At 39.6% G+C, this 17494-nt stretch overlaps 2 protein-coding genes across 10 annotated transcripts in view; one reads left to right on the plus strand and one right to left on the minus strand.

Annotated features, from left to right (window-relative positions):
* LOC124188114 (stress-activated protein kinase JNK) overlaps nucleotides 1-13096 on the minus strand; it is a 153360-nt gene extending 140264 nt beyond the window's left edge. For 8 of the 9 annotated variants that reach the window (XM_046580484.1, XM_046580490.1, XM_046580479.1 and 5 more), the window contains exon 1: nucleotides 12895-13096. The gene's annotated coding sequence lies outside the window, so the exon portion shown is untranslated. The remainder of the gene's footprint in view (nucleotides 1-12894) is intronic. The other variant, XM_046580493.1, reaches the window with a different exon arrangement.
* A 41-nt stretch (nucleotides 13097-13137) lies between these two features.
* On the plus strand, nucleotides 13138-15948 carry LOC124188118 (peroxisome biogenesis factor 2). The gene is made up of 3 exons (XM_046580497.1): nucleotides 13138-13267; nucleotides 13351-13596; nucleotides 13887-15948. Exon 3 carries the CDS (start codon nucleotides 13900-13902, stop codon nucleotides 14734-14736), a length of 837 nt encoding a protein of 278 aa, XP_046436453.1. The 5' UTR covers nucleotides 13138-13267; nucleotides 13351-13596; nucleotides 13887-13899; the 3' UTR covers nucleotides 14737-15948.
* Nucleotides 15949-17494: the final 1546 nt, after the last annotated feature.

The following is a 17494-nucleotide window of genomic DNA, read 5'->3' on the forward strand; positions in this document are numbered from 1 at the left end:
TACGCAAAGATGACTTGTAGAAAAATAGATATTGAGAACGCACAAATGTATAAAGAAATTTACGCTGACATTTTCTTTTGAGGATGGCCAAAATTTCTAAGGGCAAAACATTGAATCGCGAAAATACGGAACAGCCAAAAAGTCGACTTTTCAAATGTCAGACTCGCGCCTTTGTCGAAAATCTACGAATCCGAATTTATCAATAACGACTAACCAAAGACTCGAAAGGTCGAAATGTCGAAACCCGCTAAAGACGGAATGGCCAAAGTGCCGAAAGGTTGGATAACGTCGGAAATCCATATATTCTCTGCAACTCCACACGTATCCGATGGCCGGTATCTAATGCCATCTAGCATACGGCTACGTAACTATGCAACCGTATTGAGGCCTTTCGGCTTTTTGACCCTTCTGCATTTTGCGGATCGGAATTATGCTCCTTTCGAACTTTTATCGTAGACAACTAATTTTTTCAGTTTTGCGACTGTTCGAAGTATTGGCCGCTCTCAATTTTTAATTTCGGAACTTTCATTTATCTGTATCTCCACATTCTGTGCGTTGTTCATTCGGAATGCCGTCTGTTCTGAAAATACTTTTTCGGATAAAAAAGCGTTCGGTTAAATGAACTTTTGGGATAACAGTTATTCTACCGGGTGATTTATCGAAAATCCCGACTTCGGTACGCCGATCATTCGTTGTTTTAAAATTCGTATCTCGAAAAATTCGGGTTCTCGACTGGCCGACTTTTTGGTCTTTCGGGATTTTGACCCGCATCCGAACTAATAGTACAAATTCAAGTACATATCTAATAAATAAATATAAATATAAACATGAATAATAAATAAATTGTTCTTAGAATTTTAGTTTTACGTGAGAGAAGCTTTATTCTTTTTCTTTTCATAACGCCAAGAAATTCTTTGACTATTTGAACGATTCCCCAAAATTTTCCTGGCTTTCCGGTTTTTCCCGACTAGCGGCCACCACGAATAAGCTGCATTGCACTTGACGACGTGTGATATAATTCGGAAGAATCGGTTGCAAACATCATTATTCAATTGTTTATACTATTAGATCGCACAATTATGCGACTCAATTGGTTTATGGGAGTACAACGACGTGAGGCACATCATACTTTTGCAAGTACTTTGGATAATACTGGATTGAGTTATTACGGGATAGTGTAAATCAAAAACGACCAACTACGTTTCAAAAATACCATATTATCTCTCATTTCCAACTTAGCACTATCGTAGATCAATCGCAGATGAGAATGACTTTTATTCTCGCTTCTGCATTTGGTTTGATAATCGAAATTATCCTCAGGTGGCACAAAAGTACAATAAAATTGTGTATTGCATAGACTTCGTGTCAAATTGTTTTTTTGGTAAAACTGCATAAGTATTTCCGCGATAAAAGAAAAAGGTTGCACTTGATTTTCGGAAAAAGATTTTTGGTATTCCACTAACGGCTTTTGTGTCCTTCGAAATCAAGGTGATTGAACGAATTCACAGTGTTTCATTTGAAGCAAAGACCAGATGATGATAGGTAGTTCACCACAATTTGGATGCGGATGAGTGATTGAAAGGATAATTGAATACGTGTGTACGGAGGGTACGTGAAGAACCGGTAGCGGGAAACCCTCTTCGACATTGATGTCGTAAAATAGATACTTCAGTGGCGACAGGAGTAGTTGACGGGATGCGAGAACCGCGTGCATCGAGCCGAATCCATGCAGCAGGTAGGTAAAGGTAACCGGTGGAGTTTGTCATATTTTTAGCGAGTGATTGAACGCGGTTCACTTAGCTGTGAAATTATCAATAAAGGGCAAAGAGGGTGGTGGAGTTACAGGAATGCACGAGGAGGTCAACCGACTGCACTCCAGCAGCAGGAAAAGCAGCGTGTAGCTTCATCGCAGTTTCAAACCCTCACCTTTTCGTTATTGCAGCATAAAGTATCCTGCGGCGGAACAGAAGTCACTCATCATCCTCAGGGATCAAAAATTATACGAAGCTGAAGCTAGCAGCCAGAGTTAGCAGTCAAACATGCCAAATTTCTCACATATAAAATTATGCGATACAAATTTATATGCATAATCGTAGAAAAGTCTCAGCTTTTTCTATAACATTGATCAGTTTTTTCGATTTTTTAGCCATAACGCCTCATTTTCATCAATGACGGCACGCTTGACTGCCAACTGCCACATTAAAGTTAATAACGTTAACGTAACGAAACATCGTGGAATAAATCGTCGTACGATTTTAGAACGACTTTCAAGAAGTTCAAAATATGAACATGTTTTCTTTGTTGTGATTGAGTAACTGAATTTTTTCCGAACCATGTATCTTTAAAGTAACGTTACCAACTTCAACCTCATTTTGGAAGACTATCCATCACCTCTGTCGTGGATTCGAAAATCACGGAGAGGAAAGTCTAAAACCGGAACCCGGAACTCGGAATAATTCGACGCCTCTTCTACCGAGGAAGGAGTTATGCCTCGAGCATCTGAGATACGCGTAATCGCAGGTACCAGGTGGAAACAATTTCGGCAGAGCAATGGCGCCGGGCCGGACTTCGAAGCACTAAATCTCGGATACCCAGCGAGCCTCTCTAACCTTTTGTGAAATTTCATCTCGTAAATCGAGGAGCTAAGACGGCTCGCTGAGGAGAGGATTCGACCAACAGATATTCAGGAAACAGAGAATGATCTACGATTTCACGCGTCGATTGAACGAACCTTGGAAACGTCCGCGAGGAAATGATCCTGAACACTTTTGCCAACTTCACGGCACTGCGTGAAAAGTTGTAAGCGGCAAAAGTGTGACGATGAATGAGAGGAGGAAAAACCTTTTTTGCCTACGAAAACTAAGGGAATGCTTTTCCCGTGACTTGTGCTGATAACTCGAGAATATCGTATTGAAGTTAGTAACGTTATCGTGACGATTCATGCTGAGGAAAAAGCGTTATTTCGCGATAGTGGAATTGTCCATGATTCAGTAAACCGCAATAAAACAAAACACACTCATATTTTCAAATCTTAGTTCCGTAAAAATCATTGTACAATTGTTAAACTAGTGATTTTGTTCCAAATGTTTCGTTGCGATAACGTTACTAACTTCAACCTCGTTCGAGAATATGAAATGCGAGTTATCATCGCTTTATCAATCTCTCTTACGCGGATAGACTGGAATGTGCAAAAAATCAATGAAACGTATTATGCGAACGTCATATCATCTGCTTAAGTGAGTACGATTCGGATGTTTTTACACGGGAGTGTGTGCATTTCACGGTTACGAAGTGATTTATAGCAGTACCTCTTCATCCTTCTTATACTTTATCAAGTATAGGACTTGAAGCGAAATGGAAATTTGATAAATGTTGTTTCTTTATTGTACGTTTTCGCCAATGGCTTGATCGATTAACCCGCCAAGTTCGTAATTTTTCAAATACTGCGGGTATCGTTGTACCTCATCGTCTCTTAAACTTTAACGAAAGTATAAAATAAATCTACCACTCTGCTATATACAACCCTTACTCGATTACAAGAATTTCACCAATCAATCGATAAAATCAGCTGCAAGATTCTCCGAGACGATATAATCAAGGGTCGAAAAAACCGAAGTATAAACTGACTGCGCGAAAAGTCTTGCAGCGACGAATGAACAATCAGTGTTAACCAAGCCGCGTCCAAGATATCTGAGGGTAGAATACCTGAAATCAAAGAAACCAAAAAAATTCCGCAAAAGAAATGGAAAAAAGAAAAAGGCCCCGATCTATTCCTAGTCACCGGTTTCCCGAGACTGACACGCTCGGGGTTGAAAACTCAGCTCGCGTGGTTCGAGGAGGGCGGGGGAAAGTTGCTGGAGGGTTGCCGACGTAGGAAAGGAAGAAACCAGGGCGCAAAGGGGGCGAGGAGGGCGAGGCGGGCGCCTCGGATGACGTCGGTTCTGGTGGACAGAGAAGAGAATCCACCCCTGGCGATCAATACCTCGCCACGCCTCGCGACAGCGGCACCCAAATGCTGACTTCTCTGGCCGCCCGGTTTGCAGCCTCGAGAATGAGCTGAATTCCAAGCCAATGCCAATGCATGCTCTTCGTGCCCCGCACATCGTTCAAGTCCGGTCCATCCGTAAGTGCAATTACGACTTTTCTTCGAGTTGACGCGAGCGCGAGAAGACTGACGCAAAAATAATGCTGCTTTCGACTAAATTGCGATATCTTTTTACGCGAAGTTCAATTTCTCATTATTGTACACAAATCCAACGAGCAGAACCATAATTCACCTATCAAAACACGATCTACAATCGCGATTATCAGTTTTGTAACAAATTACATTCATTGTTATATATAGACACGAATCGTGCTTCGAAAATTCATCGTATTTAATTCACGATATATTTTCTTAGCCTAATGATAAATGCTGTACAATAAATTCAAATCCGTTCATCTTTGGGGTCGAAGAAGTTGTGCAAAATCGCAGAATCGGTACACGTGTATCAGAAGTGGTGTGAATATAATTGTTGAATTTCTCGGGAGAATTTGCAAGGAAATTACGAATTCTACTACAGGTGAACCTACAAACTCGGTGGGGAACCACCGCATATTTCTTACAGATGTGTATACATAAAACTTGACTTCGTCGGTTAATAATAAATTGTATTTGCAAATCGTACGTATTACTGTAGTAATTATTTCAAGCGGAAATGAAGGCAGCTCCGGAAGCTTGAAAAGAAATTTTTTATACTAAATTCGAGCTACTATGGTGCACATGCTTTCACTGCTTTTCGAGACAAGGTATCGATAATATCATATTGGCGTTGAAATGGCGACGATTTCTTCCCCCGGTAGGGGCAAAAGTTTATAGAATACAATATACCGAGGAAAGACAGTGAAACAGATTTTCTCACACCAACATCACTTCATGCCAGTATTATAACATTATAATATTATAATACATGTAATATCGTGCAATTTGGTTTTCGAAAGAAAACTAAACTTGAGTCCTGAAACTCCGTCTGCAGATGGTGACAAATTTTATCCGAAAATCTCAAGTATCTATATCTGTGAGATAACAAATACACGTATCAGACAAATAAACACTACGACTTAATATTTTAATAGTGATTCAAAAGACGTCGGATGGTCTCACTTTCCTATGGTAAAAAAAGAAAATTAGGACACCCGGTAGGATGCGGCAGCTAATATTGGCTACCTTGGCTCTTCAAAGGCAACGGAAGATGGCAGCATTTACCGCGAGAGGATTTTCTCCAACCCGAGTACAACACTTTACTCGGAGAGAAATGAATAATAACGGTCATTATCTTTTTATTACGAGGCGTAGAGCCAGCAGTGCGATAAGAAAAGGAATCGTTTAGATAATATATGTACATACCGCAACAAATTTGCGCTACTAATTGTCAGATCGAACGAAATAAACGGGTGTTAAATTCTGCTAATATGTGGTAATTCATTTTTCAATTATAACGGGAGTACAGAGGCTCGTCGTTACGAAATATTTTCGGTTCATACAAATTCTTAAACGATACTTAAAGGATTTAATCGCTGTTATTTCGTTTGCGTTATTTTCGAGAATTGATACTCAAAATTCGGGTATTAAGAATAAAAGACCTGGATCTTGAAAAGATTTTCGAGTATTATCGGGGTCTGGAATCGCATTCGCAATTAATGTGACTGAAAGGCCAAGATCTTATGGGGTAGATATCATACACAAGCGGGCTGGATAAGTTGAATAATAGCGAATAAAACGATGATTAATCCATGTCGCAGGACAGAGTTTATAATAGATTAATTAATCAACTTTGTATCTCAGCATTAAATTTTTCACTCGACAATTTCCGTGATTATTCCTCTTTGCATCAAGGCTAATTATTTTCTACTTAACGCAGTTGAATAATAATAATAATAATAATAATAATAATAATAAAAACGGCCGGTGTGTAAATTAGGAATCTGAAACACCACCGAGGTATGTAAATAACGCTTGTAAATAAAAAGTGCGACATACCTCACTGACAAAGAATAATCAGCAAGGTATTTTAACGATCCATGAGGCAACGCGACGTTGATACTCCAGAAATCAACTTCGTAACAGTAATTTAGTAACTTCTTGTGATTGATCGATCGAGCAATTGGCTGTCGTCGTCGGTCCCGCGACAAAGGGGAATTAATAAAGTCCGGGAGGATTGAAAACGAGATTTACAGATAATACAGAGAGATCGGTTTTCCCAAGGCATTCAAGACTTTTTCAACCTTCGATAGACGCGGCTTCAAAACGAATGTAACGACCATTGAGAAGAGCTCTGAATACGGTGATACAAGGTAAATGATGGTGTAACGAGACGCGATATCGAATAATGGATCATCGTCCTTATAATACAGGAGGATGCCGCAGGAGCCAAGCCAAACCCAGGCGAACTAAAATCACCGTTGTTAACACGGTTTAATAACGAGTATAATAGGCAAATCGCGTCCTCCGCAATGCGACCCTCCATGGTGTAAGTGCAGACCATACAGCGACGGATCCATATCGGAACGGATGGCTGCCCCTGAACCGGGCTTCGAATCCACCCGGCAAACAACGAGGTTCAGCCACTGCAGCCATCCAGCCCCCATATCACACCTGTTTGTCCAAATGTATGTTTAATGGTTACCGCTGTGTCGGCAAACAGCCAAATACAGCCCGCCTGCACGCATTATACCGAAATATTAATTATTCCGTATCGCGTTCTGTACAGAGTTTCGATTACAAATTTCTAAGTATGTATAACCGTTTTGTTTTGTTGTACAGTGGGAAATACGAATTGTTGCCTTGTTTCATTGCAATTATCAAAGCCGGAGTCCGGCTTGACTTTTGCAATTCAATTAACGGATCGCGAATTTGATGTTGTTGTTTCAATTCCTGTACAATGTTTTTTTTTTTTTTTTTTACTTAAGAATAATACCTGATCAATGATTTGCAGAACGTATAATGTTTCATGCTCAACGAAGCCTATGTTTCGATTTAATCGCAATAAAACCGCAATCAATGGTTAGACAACTTATCACCATAATATAAAATTTTAAGCTTTGAATCGATGTTGAAAAATGTTAATCATTCATCTTGAGACGTTCAATTTTTGCATTATTTTTCTATTCACTTGCGTTCTACGGCGCGAATATTTCAATAAAACATTACACACCTATAACGTGCTATATAAAATTTTAATCGAAACATCTATAACTTAGAATTCCAATTTGAACTTCTAATCAACTGTTTTTTTTTTTTTTTATATAATTCTAGACCTGAAAAGTACAACGCAATTATATTCTTAGGTATCGTTATCAAAATAACGTAGCGCAAGCCATTGATCCTAAAATCTGAGCTTATAATTTCACACCTACTTTCATTCCCGTTCCAAATCAATAAAGCCTGGTTTTCTCGTAACCGGATGAATGAAATACATAGCTATAGATACCTTCTGTAGTTCTTTTTATCTATTTTTCGTCTGCACGCCAATGTCTAGGTTCTATCTAGCAATCTACTCAATATGACCGTTTCCTCAGTTCCTTCCTCCCTTTACCTATCCCTCATCTCTCATCACCCATGCACCTAAAACTTGGGATTTTTCGAGTCTAGTGAGCTGCAGCCGATGAATACCAATTTTATACGCACGTCGTCGTAAGCTACCCGACAATAATAAAACGAAGAGGCGCGTACTTCAGCGTCGTGAGATGATCGCAGTCTAGAGGAATGTCGTTACCATATGTGTATATATATATACACACACACATATATAGGTCATATCAAGTTTCCTGTTTTGCCATGCGGGATTCTCGGCGAGCCTTAAACCTCAGCGGATGGTAAGTCGAAATAAAAAAAAAAATAAAAAATATAAGGACAAGGCGCGTAAATTCCTGCGCGCATATGTCACGTGTTTTGGCGCATTCAACACACATGCGCATATATTTTACGCAATAGATGCACGATACCTGCTTGCTTTGCTTGCTTAGCTCGCTTGCTTGGATGCAAATGTGTAACGCTCCTCCTCTGTACACACGTTCACCCGCATCGTGCTGCTTGTGCAGGCAAGTTACATGGACGGATACGTTCCCTCATGCACACCCGTCGCTGCGCAGCAGCCCCATTTAATCCCAATCAATGCCGTTGCGGGGTTGCGAGGGGTGTTGCGGAGGATCAGAGGAAACGGGAGGACCCGTTTAAAATATTTACGTCATTCGCCGCGGTATTCAAACAGATATTTTACCTTCGTACGTCTAGCTGATTCACGTCGCGATTAAAAGATCCGTTCGTTGTTTTTAATACATCGAACTGTGAATAGTTGAATAATTGTTGCCCCGATCACATGTACGCCAATTAGAAGCATGGGAATTGAATTGTTATTCAAGGGGAATGAATTTATCATCACAACTATAATCGTACCTGTGTATATTAACGTGTTTCAGAGAAAAATGATTTACGATTCTCCACCGTGCCACCCCTTAAAAAGTTTGTTCAGGTTAAAAGAGAGATTCTGTCGAAAGATAAGCGTTCTACGTTATGCGAAAGACCGCGCTCAATTGGGTATTCACTTTTTTTTTTTTTTTTAGATCTTTTTGAATTTGTGAAGAAACATGTTTTAACACTTCGATTATTATTTCTTTCCTGACGTTTATATTCGGACCGAATATCACGATATATAACACAACAATATATCATGCGGGAAATCTAATTCTCCTAGGTTGAAAGTTTATATAAAGTTATAACTATTTTATAAGATTGTATTAATAATGAGAAAGTCGCCAGATGCACTTCTCAAATATCCAACAGCGAATTAACCATACTTGCAATAAGTATTGCAGACAAATTTTCAAACGTAATTAATCCATAATTGGTTGTAATACGCAGAAATAATGATTTTCGCAATTAGGGTACTCGAGTTTTTCAGAGAAAATTGCCAGTTATGACATTTGCGAAGCAGCGTGTGTAAGATAAAACGATGATAGGATTTCATGAAAAATAAAGCGACAGACACGTGAAATATTACCGAAGACCAAAAATAAAAACGAAGCATGTCGTACTGCGTATAATACGTGGTGAGACGGAGATGTCGAAAATTTGTACACCGAATATACGATATAAAGTAGACACAACGTATTTTTAATATCAAAAACAACATATTTCCGAGATCTTCGACATTCGTTATTCCCCCTTTGGCACGAAGCTACGATATATAACATATCTACACAATCGCCTGCAGAATTGAGCATATATATACATATATACGTATGATATTCGCGTCGGAACAGCTATCAGGAGAGAGAAGTTTAAATGCAAATTGGTCCATTTAAATATCAGACCAATTACCAGCGGTCATCCGATCGGGAGCTCGAAATTTCGTTCATTAACGCGAGTGAAAAAAAATAACTTGAATGCGAAAAAGAAAAAAAAAGAAAAAAATAACAAGGGTAGAGGAGGAATCCTGCGGTTTCAGATATTTATTACTATACACATTACACACGTATGCGAAAGCCAAGTACATAACGAGCTTGCAAAAAACACACATTGAGAATCGGAGGAGGAAATTTACGACTTAATACGATTCGCAGCCGCCTGCGGAGGGGAGAAACGGAAGGAATAACGGAACTGGGATCGATACCCACACAACAGTTTGGATTTTAACGGGTCAACGGATCTCAGATTGTCCAGTGGCATGTTTGGCACATGGGGCTCGGCAAGCTGATAACACCGTGGGAGAAGGGACAATTTCGCTCGCAATCGAACGACGTGCAATTACCTGTAGCCAACGGGGATTCGACGGTTAAATCCCCGATATCGATGAATATGGCGATCGTGTATATCGGTTATAAAATAATAAAACTTTGTTGCAGATGAATTTCTGCATCGACGAATGATATTATAAACGAGAATAAACGAATATGTCGCCCTTCGGGGAGGTATGGTATCGTTCTTTTACAGGGCCGGGTTATAATCAAGGCTGACCTTTGAAACTGCTCCCTAAATTCACTGAATTTTTGTGTTTGCACAGCGGTAATTAACGGCGTAGCGGATAAGCCGTTTCTGGTGTAACGAGTAGGCGATGCAAAGCTTGAATATGTTTAAATATATTTATATACATGTATACGCACGTATAAATTAAGGTGGACGTTAATTTCCAAGTTATACTTCTCACCCTTGGAATCCATAGACAATCACGAAAAAACAGTGCGTGGACTGTTTCAAATTTTTAGCTTGATTGGAGAGGATGACGAAATCGATTTTGAATTGAAAAATAAAAAACAACTCATTTTTTGAGTAAAAAAGAAGTGAGTTATTATTCAATTCATTTCATTTGGTCGGAAAAAGGAAAAATCGAAAACGACAAAAAAAACGGAACAATTTCGATAGAAAATGCAGCGTGGTGGTCTCTAAAACGCTTTTTACTGGTCAAATTGATTTCGACACCCTTTCCAATTTCGGGACGATATATGTGAATTTTTTTTTAATTGTCGAACAAAAACGAAAATAAAAAACAAAATAATAGTTTTCTTCTTCCTTACTCGAAAATTGAGATCTGTATTTTTATTAGTTTAAATTTCAAATCGATTTCGGCACTCTTGCCGATCTAGTTAAGAATCTGAAAAAATTCACAAACAATTTTTTCGTCATTATCTATCGTTCCGGGGGTGAGAAGTATATGCTGAAAATTAACGACCATCCTAATATATATTCTAAAATTCATTCATCGGTAATTGTCGTAAAACGCAAATGCCACATATTTCTTTCTATGTACCGGATCTTAGAAAAGTGTTTATAATATACTATTCACTTCTTTCGCGACTGTTACTCTAAACGAAGCCGTTATACACGCTGAAGTACGTAATATTGTTTTGATCACCTGATTTCAAACGAGGCACATAAGGAAAAGGGACAGAAATGATCGATTCCTCGTTACAACCGGCTCAGTTCTTCCAGCAGTGTACGGATTATTATTATTATGTAATGCGGTTGCCGGTGGCATAATTTTTTTACTACATAATGTAGATAAAAGAAGCCAAGGGGGTCTCTTTGCAGGTTGATAAAAATGATAATCGGCGTTAACTTTCGAATAATTAAGAATATACTGACCGGTTTCGTTTCATAATTAGCAGGACGGTCAGCTGTTTTTCCACATTGGTCACTGTGAGAAAGTTTTGGCAGAGCGAAACGAAAAACAGTTTTAAAAATAACTGTAGATCGAAAAGAAATTCGATGTTTGAATAGATTTTTGGAAGGACTATGAATTACCGGAAGCGAGTGAATAAAACGAAACAAAATAAGTAAACTTATAGCACAAACACAACCCTGTGTATCAATCGAATTAACAGCTGATCATTCATCAGCGACAGGAAATATCTTGTTACGTATAATCACGTTAGTAATTAATTATCGACAACGCTTTTGGGGCTAAAAATGCGTCATCAAAGATTCGTTTAGATGGAATTTCATTACTCTGTTAGACGGTGTAAAAATGTGCAATAAATTCATACACGTAACGCGATGACCATAATAGAGTATATCATGACTATAACACCTACGTACTCGTCGGCATCGATCGTCAATTTCACACTTAATTCTGAACAAGAAATTCCGACATAGTGTAAAGGAAAGCCTAATATACATACACTGCAATATATTCTTATAAATTCATGGGAAAATAATATCCATATGTATATATTTTGTACGTATTTTCCGTGTTTCGATTACGCACTATTATAGAAGCTTTCCTTTTTCACGATTTTAAGTAATAACATAGCTACCATGTGAATTATATTATTCGAGACTGAAGCTGGCAGCCAGAATTATCAGCCAAACGTTTCAATATTCATTCGAATAAGGTAATGAAATCCGAAGTCAAAAATTTGTGAAATATCATCGACCCCCCGATACATTTATAGAATTATGAGGATAAAACTGAACTGAATTTTTCTATTTGCAAAAAGTTTACCACGTTTGGCAGCTAACTCTGCTCGCTAGCTTCTTCAACTTCAGTCGTTTTATCGTTCGAGAGAAAAATTTGAAAAAATTTGCCAATACATTACATATGCTAATGAAACACACCGTCGTCTGTAAAGGCAATCTAGAAAAATTAAATGCTGCTCGTTCTTTACGAGCAGAAAGAGGAAAGAGTAAAATTATGCAACGAGTAAACCGAGTACGTAAAAGACCGCAGATTGTACATATGATATACAATGACTCGAAGGATTGTGTACCACACGAAATGCGAGCCGGAACCTGAGTGCGTATATATCCACATAATCTTGACGAAAGAAAAAGCGATTAAAAAAAAAAAAAAAAAAAAATGATTACATCGTCAAAACAAGAGAAGCGTGTAGAGAATACCGGACGATGGAAGAAATGAATATTTATATTCAAATGCGATATGAATTCTCTGCTTAACCTTCGTCGGAATTGAATTCAAGGTGTCCGTACGCAGGTTGCACCTAATCTGACACTTCGTCCCGGCGGCGTCGTCGCGTCCGAAGTGAGAAACGATTAGGAGACCGTGTAGCAAAGAAGAGTCAAGAGAGCGAGAGAGAGAGAGGGGGGGGGGGGGGGAGGGGGATGCAGGGTGATAGAGGAGGCGAAACAGGGAGTCGACATGTGCGAAGGTGGCGCCTGGCGAGGTTATGGCTCGACATTGACGTTCGATTTCGGGCCGCCGGGCGTACGAGAGGGAATCGGGCATGCGGTCGAAAATTGGGTAAACAGCGTACGAGGCTTTCGGTAAATGGCTGGAGGATTTAGCGCTGCCAGAATTTGAGGTTAACCTGTCAGCGCAGCGGTGCGGATCAATGCTACCACCTGCGGAAGCGGGGAGTAAAGAAAAAAAAAAGAACAACGGTTTAATTCCGGTTACTCACCGCGACGAGTGTTGAGTACGGACCACTCCCCAGGTACGGAAACTCGGGCACGTGACAGAGGCGAATTTTCTTCCGTCCGTGTTGCGGCGGTGCCGAAGAAAATCGTCGCCGTACGGTGGCAGAGAATAGCCGATGAGCCGGCGGTTCTAAGAGCAAAACATCGTCGCGCCACTCGGCGCAGGAAACTGAAAACTCGCGAATAGGAGGAACGACACTCGCAACAAACACACCGCGATGACGTCACACCACCAGCGGCAACATGGATCCCTCGAGTCTCGAGCCGAGCCTCGTATAACCTCGAATCTCGATTCACGGCCACCCGCCGATTATCTCTCCGCCGACCGTCGCTGCCTGGCTTTTACCGCGATTCAAAGTATTTAAACCACTCGCACGCGTTCACTCGACTACGACCCTTCCTTCCCTCGGTAATCCGCGAATAACCTTGACTTCTGACAGACAGCAAGACCGCCGAACTTCGGGTTCCCAGTCCTGTCAGTGACTAGCGCTGACTAGCGCAGACGATCAACGACGAGGCTGCTCTCCTAAGGCGTAGGCGAACCGACGCGCATATTCGGCCATATTATACTACCGGACAGCTTACGAAGACGTCTTGATGCGAGGCTTCGTACACGATCCTGGATCGGTCTCGATTGCTGTCGGTATCGACGATTTTTTATACTTTATAAACGGTTAATACACCAGGTAAGTGTATCAGAGAATTTTTCGGACGCTGCGCACGCGCCGAGCGCGAATTTCAAACTGCTAATATTGACGATCTTGATTTTGACGTTGATCTATCAAGGATTGGAGATTATTTCTAGATTGTTATTTTATATTTTTGTAGTAATAGAAAGGAATAAATGCTTTGGATACTATCGGGTTTCTCTTGTACTAGTAAAATAATTTGAATATGATTATACCTGATATTTTCTTACTCATCACGGTGCTAAAAGAGTCGATCGAATGTAAACAATGGTTCTAATGATTCGCAGACGAAACAGCGTCATGGCAACATCGGCTTACGTGTCACGGATCAACCAGATTGACGCGTCTCAACTTGATAAGGAAATTTACCACATCCTACAGCAGCAGACTACCGAGATATCGAAGTTGTGCACACCTGGAACGATTGGGAAATGGCAGCCAGAAATTAACGCCTTGTTGAAAGTGGTTGTATGGAATTATTCTCTCAGAACCGGAAACTCTACCTTCGGGCAGCAGCTGTTGAACCTCCACTACGATAAATATAGCAAGAAAAAGGCGATTCTTTATATTATTCTTAGCGTTGTGCCCGGTTATCTTCAGGAGAAGATGATCGATAATAGACTGATTGGTAGTATGGAGAGGGGAAACCAAATTCGTCGATTCCTCGATTGGATATCTACAACTGTTCGATTACTGACTTTTGTCAATATTTTGGTTTTTCTGAACCAAGGAAATCAGCCTAACATCATCGAAAGAGTACTGGGAATATACAATCGGCCGACAACGACGCAACGGCCAAGAAACATCGGTTACTCTTATATGACGAGAGAGTTATTGTGGCACAGTTTGATTGAATTATTCACTATCGGCCTACCGATGGTGAATGTTCACCTTATCAAGCAGAGGATCAAGCGAATCTGGTGGACGAGGAAAATTATTGGCAGATCTGTCGCCCCCAAATTGGAGTTCGACACAAAATGTCCGGAATGTGATCAGAGTCCTAATCTACCGAGGCACGCAGGATGCGAACATATTTTCTGCTACTACTGTATGAAGGCACGTTTCACTGTCGACAACTCCTTCGAGTGTCCTTCCTGTGGAGTGGAATTACACTCAGCACAAATGAGGACTGCTTGACTTCTAGACCATTGCTCCGCAGTCTATATTTCTGTGCTAAATATATCTGTACATATGTGTATGCATTGGAACAAGGATAATAATTCAGATATTTTAAAGCAAACAGAGTCTCGTTACTCACAATTAACATTGAGTGCCTCAGCTATGAGTGTCAAGTTTTTCAGTACAATCAAAATAAGTTTTATTCTTTCGAAGGACAGCGATACTTTCTCCAGGTTGAGAGACATTTATAGCTCTTGAAATCCTACAGTGTTTGCTTGTATTTCTTCACTCTGAAAATGTGATTAGTATAGTATAATATAGTGTTAATTGGTGCTTTCTTGTACAGAATATGGCCACTGCATTAGGCAATGTGATTAGAAGCTTGCGGCACGTAGCGCTATCTAACGGCAAACTTTTGCAACATAAAACGTCACATGGGCAGATAATTCGACTGCGTTAGATTGTTAACTTGGAGCATATTGCTCTAACGTCGGTACGTTAGAATTCACGCATACCGTTGACTGATATATATATATTTTCAGTCAACGTTAGGTTGTAGTAGATATTGCTATTCTTTGAATACCCGCAGAGGGAATGTGACCATCTAATCTAAATCTAATTTTGATACAAATATCGTGTTTGCTTGATGCAGCTAGCACTTGTGTGTTACATATTACTAATTGTAAGATGAACATTGTCATTGCACTTACGAGTTTTGTATTGTCGTGAATTTCAAGCAATTTTGTATTGTATGCAAATTCTGCTGATGATGTAACAAAAAAAAAATACACTCCAAGAGAATGTTCTTCAACGAGGTCAAGAAATTTCATTTCTATTGTCTATTGAAATAGTGCACATGCATTGATCCGATACTTATGTTCGACCAGTAATTTGAAATAAATTTTCTAGTCATATTATATTGTACATTATTCCCAAAATTATCTAACCTAATATATACCGGATATAAATATAAGGTTTGTAAAAATAAATGTATATCAGAACTGGCAAATCTGCGTGAGTTAGAGCTGAGCTAGAAACGAGTTGTTAGCATGAGTATAACTGAATATACAGACAATTTTAAAAAGTAAAGTGAACAAATAGCTTGTTATACTTGGCGACACCCCTAGAACAATTAAAAATGTACAACTTATAATAAGAAGAAGCCGAGCAATAGGACGGGTTTGTTTTGTCTGCAACAAATAAAAAAAAAAAGATTGACACTCGTAAACTAGAATAAAGAGATTCGGTGATTCTTATGTCTTTTTCAATATCAAAGATTGTCTATGAGTTTCGTAGTGGACGGAAAAGTATTTCAAAAGTTACGAGTAATAGTTTACATGGAACTGTGAAATTTCTCATTCATACGTATAGCATAACGTGGCGGTATGAACGGTTAAAGTTATACGGTCGGTATTACGATACTGTTTCGGCAAAGTATCAATGCATAAGTTGAAACAGAAGTATTTCAAATCATCATATATGAACTTACACTCGCGTACAATGTTTGCCTGTCCGTCCCTACTTCAAATCTAGCCGCTTGTCCGTGTCGCGACTCAAAACAAATCTGCTTTGTATCTATGTCCTATTCTCTATACTGTTGCGAAATCATATCCGTATATCATCAATGTGTATTTTCGCCTGTAAATCGTCAGTTATCGTTCCCTTCTCTTGCGATACAGATCGCATCGCCTCTGTATCTTCCTCGAATAAAGGATCTTTAATTATTAATCAATTATTATAAGCATCCCGCTTCCTCGCTATAGCCATCTATCAACAATTCGTGGATCCCACATCCAACGATCCAGTATCTATTGTCATCTCTCCAAACAGATAGGCAACGCATCGTTGAATTCTTACCTTGGATGAATATGCTTCAAAAATATTGGCCGCTAGTACGGAGCTCACATATCATGTCAGGAATTGTAATAAATGGTAGACCGAAATATACTCCTTGAGAAAAAGTCGTCAACTGAGGTTATAAACAACACGCGTAACAATTGAAGATCGCGCTCGAGTGCGCAGCAGTGCCACGCGCAGGGTGAGCAAATAACTTGCTGCACCGCGAACTTGGAACCGAATTCTCGTCACTGTGTGATTATTTGTCAATATATCTTCTGAACCAGTGCACCACCCACTATGAAATTTGCAGACAACCTTTCGCATTGAAGAAGACACGCTGTGTATAAACTGTGTATAACACGCTGTGTAGCCCATTCGACTTAGAAAGGTCGATCAGCTCGATCATCCCCGTGAGAAGGAGCGTAACCGCGTCCACCGCCAACCACCCCCAACTACCTTCGAGCATTTCCAACCACCGTCAACCTTCATCTCGATCAAAATTAGCGCATCCGTGATGTATTACGGTTACTCTGAATTTTTCTCCATCCGAACACTTTTCGAAAACAATTCTGCTTCTCTACCCAACGTAGATACTTCACTTGCGACTAGCTAAAACAGCGTTCTGATTCTATGCCTACGAAAATTCAAGATCGAGAGAGCAAATGAAAAGTTTTCGGAATAATTATGAATATTAATGTTATGGAATACATCGAGCGCGTGTCGAATAGAATCCCATTTCGAAATGAATGATTCTTCTACTTTGATATCATGGCCGTATTATTGTAGATAATCTAGTTTGTTTCCTAAAAAATTATAAAATATGTAGTATATATCACGTATTAATCCTAAACGGATCATATATATTAATATCGTACATGGACCGCATATGCAGAAGTATTTGGTTGACCTCTAATCTCCCAATAATGAAGTCATTATT

Source organism: Neodiprion fabricii, chromosome 1, assembly GCF_021155785.1.
Source record: "Neodiprion fabricii isolate iyNeoFabr1 chromosome 1, iyNeoFabr1.1, whole genome shotgun sequence".
In the NCBI taxonomy this organism is placed as follows: domain Eukaryota; kingdom Metazoa; phylum Arthropoda; class Insecta; order Hymenoptera; family Diprionidae; genus Neodiprion; species Neodiprion fabricii.

Bases quoted from the DNA above. Each gene is read 5' to 3' on its own strand.
- LOC124188118 (XM_046580497.1), top strand. From the start codon at position 13,900: ATGGCAACATCGGCTTACGTGTCACGGATCAACCAGATTGACGCGTCT.